Source organism: Catharus ustulatus, chromosome 26 (genome assembly GCF_009819885.2).
Source record: "Catharus ustulatus isolate bCatUst1 chromosome 26, bCatUst1.pri.v2, whole genome shotgun sequence".
Lineage (NCBI taxonomy): Eukaryota > Metazoa > Chordata > Aves > Passeriformes > Turdidae > Catharus > Catharus ustulatus.
In genome coordinates this window covers 6156983-6166961 of record NC_046246.1, presented here as the reverse complement: position 1 = coordinate 6166961, position 9979 = coordinate 6156983, and the positions used below count along the sequence as shown (strand labels likewise).

General features: G+C 48.6%; 1 protein-coding gene across 1 annotated transcript; it reads left to right on the top strand.

The window, feature by feature from the left end:
- The first annotated feature begins 1242 nt into the window (after positions 1-1242).
- Positions 1243-6773, top strand: PPIE (peptidylprolyl isomerase E). The gene is made up of 10 exons (XM_033080642.1): positions 1243-1307; positions 2215-2313; positions 3410-3453; positions 4050-4076; positions 4206-4287; positions 4379-4479; positions 4586-4709; positions 5229-5414; positions 6216-6358; positions 6451-6773. Exons 1-10 carry the CDS (start codon positions 1277-1279, stop codon positions 6517-6519), a joined length of 906 nt encoding a protein of 301 aa, XP_032936533.1. The 5' UTR covers positions 1243-1276; the 3' UTR covers positions 6520-6773.
- The last annotated feature ends 3206 nt before the right edge of the window (positions 6774-9979 follow it).

Below are 9979 nucleotides of genomic sequence, written 5' to 3'. Positions count from 1 at the left end.
GTGGGGGGTGAATACATTAAATAGGGATTTTTTTTTTCTTATTTTGATTTTGGATAATGAGTATTTGGAGGCAGCTGGGTTAAAATTATTCCTGGGGCAGTGGCTGAAGGGGGGATGGCTTAAACAGTGATCTCAGAAGGGTTGGGGAGGTGTTTTCACGTGAAGGGTGCAAGAATTTGGGCTCAGCTTTTGTCATGTGCTGTTCTTTGTTTACATCTCTACATTTTCAGCTGGCTCTTCAATGGTTCTGCTGCTCTTTTACACTCCAAAAGTGGCTGAGTTTTGACACTGGGGTTGATAAATCTTATTTTGGGTGATCCTTTGAGATAAAAACCCATTATTTTCACTGGCTCTTTAATTGTTCTACTATTTTATACTTTAAAAATGGCCAAATTGTTCTGCTATTTTATACTTTAAAAATGGCCAAATTTTGGCAGTGGGGTCGATAAATCCTTTACAAATTGGGTGATCTTTTGGGATAAAAACCATTATTTTCAGCTGCCTCTTTAATTGTTCTGCTATCATTTTATACTTCAAAAATGGCCAAATTCTGACACTAGGGTCAATAAATCCTTTTCAAACTGGATGATCTCTTGGGATTAAAACATTATCTTCAGCTACCTCTTTAATTATTCTGCTACTATTTTATACTTTAAAAATGGCCAAATTTTGGCACTAGGGTCAATAAATCCTTTACAAACTCTGTGTGCTCTTTTGGGATTAAAACATTATTTTCACCTACCTCTTTAATTATTCTGCTACCATTTTATCCTCCAAACGTGGCCGAGTTTTGGCCCTGGGGTCGATAATACTTTATAGTTATTGATATAAACATTAATTGTGAATAGAGGAGTCCCAGACTCGGTGAGCTCAGAGTGAAATCCCCTCATTTCTCTGCCGGGCTGCGAGGTTTGGAGAAGCCTGGAGGGGTGGGAGATGAATGGATGTCCCGGGATTTGTGTCCCGGTCCTGGGCATGGCAGATGGATGTACCGGGATTTCTGTCCCGGGATTTGGTCCCGTTCCCAGGGATGGCAGATGGATGTACCGGGATTTGGTCCCGTTTCCCCGGAGGGATGGCAGATGGATGTCCCGGGATTTTCTGTCCCGTTCCCGGGGATGGCAGATGGATGTCCCGGGATTTGTGTCCCGTTCCCCTTGAGGGATGGATGGATGGGTGTATCGGGATTTGTTCCCGGTCCCCGCAGGGCGGGGCGATGGCGCCGTTCCGGGGCGGGCCGGGCCGGGCTGAGCCGTTCCGGGGCAGCCGGGGCGCGATGGCGGCGACCAAGAGAGTGCTGTACGTGGGTGAGTGGGGCAGCCCCGGGGGGCCGGGGACCGCTGAGAGAGCTCGGGGACCGCTGAGAGGGTTCGGGGACCGCTGAGAGTGCCCGGGGACCACCGCGGTTCCCGTGCTGGCCATTCCCGGTGATTGCTGGCCATGCCCAGTGACCACTGCTAGTGCTCCGTGCTGGCCGTGCCCCCTGATCACTGGCCATTCCCTGATCACTGGCCATTCCCTGATCGCTGGCCATTCTCTGATCACTGGCCATCCCTTCTGACCACTGGCCATGCCTTCTGATCACTGGCCATGCCTGGTGCCCACTGACCATTCTCTCTGATCACTGGCCATGCCTTCTGATCACTGACCATTCTCTCTGATCACTAGCCATGCCCGGTGCCCGCTGGCCATGGGCTCTGATCGCTGGCCATTCCCTCTGACCACTAGCCATGCCCGGTGCCCGCTGGCCATTCCTTCTGATTACTGGCCATGCCTGGTGACCACTGGCCATGGGCTCTGGTCACTGGCCATGCACTCTGATCACTGGCCATTGTTTCTGAGCACTGGTCATACCCTCTGATCACTGGCCATTCTCTCTGATCATTGGCCATTCCCTGATCACTGGCCATTCCCTCTAACCCCTGGCCATCCCCTCTGACCACTGGCCATTCCCTCTGACCACTGGCCATTCCCTGACCCCCGGCCATTCCCTCTGACCCTTGGCCATTCCCTGATCACTGGCCATTCCCTCTGACCCCTAGCCATGCCTGGTGCCCACTGGCCATCCCCTCTGATCACTGACCATCCCCTCTGATCACTGACCATCCCCTCTGATCACTGGCCATCCCCTCTGACCCCTGGCCATGCCTGGTGCCCACTGGCCATTCCCTCTGACCCCTGGCCATCCCCTCTGACCCCTGACCGTGGCTGCAGGCGGGCTGGCCGAGGAGGTGGACGAGAAGGTTCTGCACGCTGCCTTCATCCCCTTCGGAGACATCACGGACATCCAGATCCCGCTGGACTACGAGACCGGTGCGTGGGGGGAAGGAGCTGGGGGGAAAACCAGCTTCACTTCCCTGGGAAATGTTAGAGGGTTTGTCAGGAAAATGGATCCACAAACAGCAGAGGTGTGTGCCCAAAATGAGACAGAGGAGTGCTGGAACTTTATTGGAATAAAGGGAGAGGCCATGGGGCATCCCCTGGGCTCTCTCAGATTTTTGGAGGACTCAGCCTCATTTTTATCCCAATTTCTCTCTGTCCCCATTGCTGAGGTGCTTGAGAGGCTCAGACTTCCCAAACACTGATACCTGACATTCCCCTCTAATGCACAACCCTCCCTTTTCATTTTTATTTCTTATAGAATTCATGGTTTTCCCCCATTGCTTCTTTCATCTCTCAATATCCAATTTCATTTATCAACAAACTACACTTTGTTTGTAAAGACAAATATTTTTTCCATTCATCAATCAGTGGAATCCATCCCATTGTTTCTTTTATCTCTCAGTGCTGGTTTTATCTGCCAGCAGAGCCACAGCTTGTTTGTAAAGACAAATTCGTAATTCCTCTCAAAAACGAGGTTCACTTTCCTGGTAAATTTTAAAAGGTTTAACAAAAAACAATAAAAGACAAAAAATAAAGCAAAAGGTTATAAGGGCCAGGTGCTTGGCATTCAGCTAAGAGCACACCTTGATTCAGAAAACTCTTTGTTAAAAGCATCAACATGTTGCATATTTATCATTTTCATGCATTATTCAAAATCATCCCCCCCACCAACCTATAAATCAATATTTTTTTCAATAAATTCCTTCCCTGGGGTTCTGGTGTCCAGTAATCCAAGAATGTGAAGAATTTCCTGATTATATTTTTTCCCAATATCTGAGTTAATTACATAAACAAAAGCTTTTTACACCACCATGTTCTAACCCAAGAAAAACACATATTTATCACACTGCTATTTCTAAGTTTTATTAATAGCAGAACTAAAAGACGCTGTAGTCATATAGCAAAGTTTCCCAACATTACACATACAGCACTCATTTTAATATTTGCAAAAAGCCAATTAATGAATATTTATTTATAACACTGATGTGTCTGTGCTGCCCCTGACCCCTGGCTCCCCTCCCTGCAGAAAAGCATCGAGGATTTGCCTTCGTGGAGTTTGAGCTGGCAGAGGTGAGCAGCCAGAAATGCTGGAGCTGTTTGGGGTTTTTACTGGGATTTTGGGATGGATCCTTTTCCTGCTACAGAAATCTCTGAAATCAGGTTTGAGTTACCCACAGCATTCAGATGTTCTGCTCTTCCATGTTCACACTTTTCCCATTTTTTCTTGAGCTGGAGTTTCCACTTTTCCTGTTTCCAGCCCAGACTTCTCCCCTGCCACCATCCCTGGCTGGGTGTTTTGGTTTCATGGCCACCATGGGCTGCCATATATTTGTCCTCTTATATTTGTCCTGGCCTTCAGACACAAATCTCTCCTCTCCCAAATGCTCCTGGCAGCAATAAAGCATCTTTAATGCAGGGGGTTAGTGGGTTGCTGGAAGATGAGACCCACATGGGGTTTGGAAAACCCACATGGTTGGGATTTGGGTGCCCCACGTGGATGGGATTTGGGAAAAATTTACAAAACCCATCAGCTCATGCATCCCTGGGATAGATGAGGTTTAGGAAAACCTGGCAGTTGTCTTTACAAGGAGATGCTGGGACGTGGCTATGCTGGGCCTTGAGAATAAATGTGAATAATGATTTTATTTTAATTTTTTTTTTTTCAGGATGCAGCAGCAGCTATTGACAACATGGTAAGGACCCTGCTCCCACTGCTGTTCCCTGTTCCACAAGCAGCAGCTCTGTCCTCTGAGCTCTGCAGGGCTTTGGGGGCAGGTTCATCCCTCTTGGGGGGGCTTTGCTCTGCTTTTCCCCCTCTGCAGAACGAGTCTGAGCTCTTTGGCAGGACAATCCGTGTGAACCTGGCCAAGCCCATGAGGATTAAAGAAGGATCATCCAGGCCTGGTGGGTTGGGGAGCAGAACACCCCTGGAAAAGCTGAGCTGTTCCCCTCTGGGTCAGTTCCTGTGCTCTGAGCTTTCCTTTTGTGGCCACAGTCTGGTCAGATGATGAGTGGCTGAAGAAGTTTTCAGGGAAGACTTTGGAGGAGAACAAGGAGGAGGGAGGAGGAGAAGCCCCCAAAACAGAGGCACAGGAGGTAGGAAAAGCCACCAGAGCCACCTGCACCCCCCTTATCCCCCAGGATGGCAGTGCAGAGCTGCAGGCAGAGCAGAGCAGTGCCACCTCTTCATTTTCCTGCCCAGGACGAGCCTCCTGCCAAGAAATGCCGGGTGAACCCCCAGGTTTACATGGAGATCAAGATCGGGAACAAGCCGGCGGGGCGGCTGCGCATCCTGCTGCGCTCCGACGTGGTGCCCATGACTGCGGGTGAGGAGGGGGCTCAGCTGCCCTGCTGCTGCCCCCCAGCCTGGCACAGCCCTCAGCTCCCTTCCCTCTGCCCCCCAGCCTGGCACAGCCCTCAGCTGCTGCCCCCCAGCCTGGCACAGCCCTCAGCTCCTCTGCTGCTGCCCCCCAGCCTGGCACAGCCCTCCCCTCTGCCCCCCAACCTGGCACAGCCCTCCCCTCTGCCCCCCAGCCTGGCACAGCCCTCCCCTCTTCCCCCCAGCCTGGCACAGCCCTCAGCTGCCCTGCTGCTGCCCTCCAGCCTGGCACATCCCTCACCTCCTTCCCCTCTGCCCTCCAGCCTGGCACAGCCCTCACCTCCCTCCTCTCTGCCCCCCAGCTTGGCACAGCCCTCAGCCCTCTCCTCTCTGCCCCCCAGCCTGGCACAGCCCTCAGCCCCCTCCCCTGCTGCTGCCCCCCAGCCTGGCACAGCTCTCACCTCCCTCCCCTCTGCCCCCCAGCCTGGCACAGCCCTCAGCCCCCTCCCCTCTGCCCCCCTCCCAGAGAATTTCCGCTGTCTCTGCACCCACGAGAAGGGATTTGGCTTCAAGGGCAGCAGCTTCCACCGCATCATCCCCCAGTTCATGTGCCAGGCTGGAGACTTCACCAACCACAACGGCACCGGCGGCAAATCCATCTATGGGAAGAAGTTTGATGATGAAAACTTCATCCTCAAGCACACAGGGCCAGGTAAAGCCATCTCCAGGCAGGGACTGCAGAGAAAATGGCTCAGCAGCATCTAGGCACTGCATTTTGGCTGTTTTGACAGCAGCAACTCTGAGTTTTATAATTATAATTGTTGTATTCTAGTATTTTATATAATTTTTATTATACATAATTATTTCATAATTATATTTATTAATTTAATGGTTTTATTACAAATTATCATTTTATAATTATAAGTATTATATTTTTAAAAGAAATTTTATTATAAATTATTATTTTATAATTATAACTATTATATTTTATTATTTTAATAATTTTATTATAAACTATTATAAATTATAATTATTATATTTTATTATTTTATAAATTTCATTATAAATTATTATTTTATATTTATAATTATTATATTTTATTATTTTTATAAATTTTATTATAAATTATTATTTTATAATATTATAATCTACATTGACCAGATTCTTCTGCCACACTCAGACCCTCGTGTCTCACCAAGCAGAAATGCATCACTCCCTCTCCATCCACTTTATTTGCAGTATTACACAAAGGAAAAAGAATTTCAAAGCTGCTTTTCCTGCTTGATTTTAGAAGGGCAATGTCACAGTGTGAGTGTGAAAAGCAGGTTTATCTCCATACAAACAGCTTTGCTGTTACTGCAGCTAAAACCAGCTGAGCATCTTTCACACTTGGAGGTTTCTCAGCATTTTCCAGCAGTTTCTGTGGATTTTGGTATCCAGCAGAGTTTTGTGGGACGTGGGGATGTGGCTGAACCCCTGTGCTCAGCTGTAATTTTGCATTTTCTGATCCCAGGGATGGTGTCCATGGCAAACTCAGGCCCGAACACCAACGGCTCCCAGTTCTTCATCACCTGTGACAAGACGGACTGGCTGGACGGGAAGCACGTGGTGTTCGGGGAGGTGACCGAGGGCATGGATGTGGTCAGGGAAATCGAGGTAGGTGAGGGCAGGGGGTGCTGGGGGCAGATCCCCCCTCCTTGCTGCCCTCTGGAGTCATGCCTGGAATTCCTGCTGCTCTTTTCTGCAAGGCTCAGGGCACCAAAGATGGGAAGCCGAAGCAGAAGGTGATCATCTCAGACTGCGGGGAGTGCCCCTGAGCTGGATTTGGGCTGGATTTGGGGAGCCTGGCCTGGAGGGACAGGGAGCCAGCAGGGATGGGACACCCCAACAACACCCCAGCACTGCCCATCCTGCAGCTTCCATAGGAATTCCCCTACAAAGGGGATAAATTCCTTTCCCAGGGATAAATCACTGCCCAGCCTGCGCTGCCCGAGCAGGGCTGGGCTGGTCCTGCCGCTGTGTTGTGGAAAAAAAAATATTTTGTTAAAAATAAAACCTAATTTAAAAAATACTGAGGGTCTGGCTGCTGAATTCCCTCTGTAAGAAGCTGATCTTTGAGCAAAGATGATTTTTTTTTTTTTGTATTTGCCCTCTTCCTCATTAATCCTGTCCCTAAATCCTGGCTCCAGGGGAGGTGTTGTGCCAGGGCAAGAAGAGCAGAGCTGAATTTTTGTGTTTTTCCACAGCAGCATCTCCTGGAGCTGTTCTGGGCTCTGTAGTGTCCTTTTCCAGCAGCAGAGGGAGGCAGCTCCAGCTCCATCCCCATCCCACAGGGATGTGTGGACATGGTCAGGACAAGGATGAGGAAATGAGGGGTGGTGAAGAATTAAAACCCAGTGCTGAGGGTGGAGGGAGGGATTTGCAGACTCCAGGCTGCAGAGTGGGATAAACCACCTGGATTTACAGTTCCAGTGCTGGGCAGCTCTGGCTGGAATTGATTCTGACCAGGAATTGATGGATTTGGGGTTTCCTGTGAAATTTTGGGTGTTTGGTTCTGAGCTTGGGCAGGTGTTGGAAGGAGGGATGAGGCTGCTGAGGTGGAGAGGAAGATCTGATGTTGGGATTTTGGGGATGTTTGGAAGTTCTTGTGCCACTGGGGATTTTGGCCCCTCACAACTCTGGGGTGTTGCTTTCCCGTAAATTTATTTTTTTTTCCATTGACTGATGCTGGGATTATCCTAAAACCAAGACAAGGTGAGCTCAAGGATGTGATTCCTGACAGAACCAGCCCAGCTTTCCCCTTCCTTGCTCCTTTCTTTTTGTTCAAATCCCACATTTTAAACCAGAGTTTTTTGTCTGTCACAGACAAAACAGAATCAGCCAAAAATCCTCTTTTTCCTATATATATATGTGTGTGTTTGTGTATATCTGTGTGTCTCATCAAGCAGGATAAAAGTTTTATATTATTTATTTACATCTAGAAGGGGTGGGAGGGGCTTAGTTTTGATTTTTATTTTTGTTATTTTTAATGGATTTTGCTGGGATGCAGCCCCCAAGTCCAGAGTCAGGGAAGGCCTGGGTGTTCTCTCTCCACCAAATCCCATGGAGGATTGGAATTAAATTCCCAAAACCTGTCCTTGAGAAGCTGGGCACTGACAGGGACCAAATTTTCCTTCTTTTCATGGGGTTATTGAGATTTTTCCCCACCTGTGCCAAGTTCTTCCCTTGTTTATTGATGTAAGATCCCCCAGGTAGCCGAGCTGAGAACCAGGACAGGTTTTCCTGTTAAAATCAGAGCAAATAAATAATTTAATTGTGCAAATAACCTGGGGAAGCTGCCTGGAGCTGGTGCAGTCCCAGCCCTGCTGGGAGCCCACGGGATGGGCACAGCCTGACCTAAAACTCACACCAGGGCTCATTTTCAAGCAAAAAAGTTCAATTTTAGCAGATCCTGGGGATTTTTTTTCGTTGCGAAATGTCCTCTGAACAGAGCCCTGTTGTGCTGTGACATTAAAAAACAAAGAGCAAGAGAAACTCCGTGTTTACATTCCAAACTTTGCGTTTATTTTATAACAGTGCCCTAGCTCAATATGGATATTTTAGTTTTTTTTCCAGCTGGCTGAGTTTGGTGAACTTTGGGTAAACAGGAGGGGGTTAGTCAGCCAGCTGTTTAATTGGCTGATGATGTTTTCATTATAAGGGAATTAAAAGCATTTGGGTTAGTGGAGAAATGCACAGCTAGAAACAGCTCAGTCCCAGAATCTGGATGTTGATTTCCCCCCTAAAAACTTTCTCCACCACAGGGAAAACAAATCAGTGACAGACAAAACAGAATCAGCCAAAAATCCTCTTTTTCCTATATATATGTGTGTATGTTTGGATATATCTGTGTGTCTCATCAAGCAGGATAAAAGTTTTGTATTATTTACATCTAGAAGGGGTGGGAGGGGCTTAGTTTTGGTTTTTATTTTTGTTATTATTGATGGATTTTGTTGGGATGCAGCCCCCAAAGCTCCTCTTCCGTGTTTGCAGCAGAAATCCAGGGGGACACTGGTCTGTGAGGGGACACTCAGGAGTGGGAATGGGACATCCAGGGATGAGAATGGGACACTTGGGGGGAATAATGGGACATCCAGGAGTGGGAATGGGATATTCAGGAGTGGGAATGGGACATCCAGAGGGAATAATGGGACATCCAGGATGAGAATGGGACACTCAGGAATGGGAATGGGACATTAAGGAATGGGAATGGGACATCCAGGAGTGGAAATGGGACATGCAGAGGGAATAATGGGATATCCAGGGGTGGGAATGGGACACTCAGGAGTGGGAAGGGAACATTCATAGGGAATAATGGGACATCCAAGGGTGGGAATGGGATACCCAGGGGTGGGAAGGGGACATCCAGGGGGAATAATGGGACATTCAGGGGGAATAATGGGATATCCTGGAGTGGAAATGGGACATCCAGGAGTGGAAATGGGACTCAGAGGTGGGAATGGGATATTCAGGGGTGGGAAGGGGACATCCAGGGGGAATAATGGGACATTCAGGGGGAATAATGGGATATCCTGGAGTGGAAATGGGACTCAGAGGTGGGAATGGGATATTCAGGGGGAATAATGGGATATCCAGGGTAGGAATGAGACACTAAGGAATGGGAATGGGACATCCAGGTGTGGGAAAGGGATATCCAGGGGTGGAAATGGGACACCTAGGGATGAGAATGGGATGTCCAGGGGTGGGAAGGGAACATCCAGAGGAAATAATGGGATATTCAGGGGTGGGAATGGGACATCAGGGATGGGAATGGGACACTCAGGAGTGAGAATGGGACTCAGAGGTGGGAATGGAATATTCAGGGGGAATAATGGGACATCCAGGGGTGGAAATGGGATATCTAGAAGTGGGAATGGGACACTAAGGAATGGGAATGGGACATCCAGAGGGAGTAATGGGGTATCCAGGAGTGGGAATGGGACATCCAGAGGGAATAATTAGACATCCAGGGGTGGGAAGGGGACACTTAGGGATGAGAATGGGACACTCAGGAGTGGAAATGGGATATCCAGGTGGGGGAATGGGACACTAGGGAATGGGAATGGGACATCCAGAGGCAGTAATGGGGTATCCAGGGGTGGAAATGGGACACCTGGGGATGAGAATGGGATGTCCAGGGGTGGAAATGGGACATTCAGAGGGAATAATGGGACATCCAAGGATGGGAATGGGACACTCAGGAGTGGGAATGAGATATCCAGGGGTGGGAATGGGATA

What these genes read in the sequence shown, in the direction of transcription:
- PPIE (XM_033080642.1), top strand. Translation starts at nt 1,277, where the DNA reads ATGGCGGCGACCAAGAGAGTGCTGTACGTGG. An exon ending in CAGCAGCTATTGACAACATG is followed by an intron (nt 4,077 to 4,205) that starts GTAAGGACCCTG and finishes CCCCCTCTGCAG; the next exon opens with AACGAGTCTGAGCTCTTTGG. An exon ending in CCTCAAGCACACAGGGCCAG is followed by an intron (nt 5,415 to 6,215) that starts GTAAAGCCATCT and finishes TTCTGATCCCAG; the next exon opens with GGATGGTGTCCATGGCAAAC.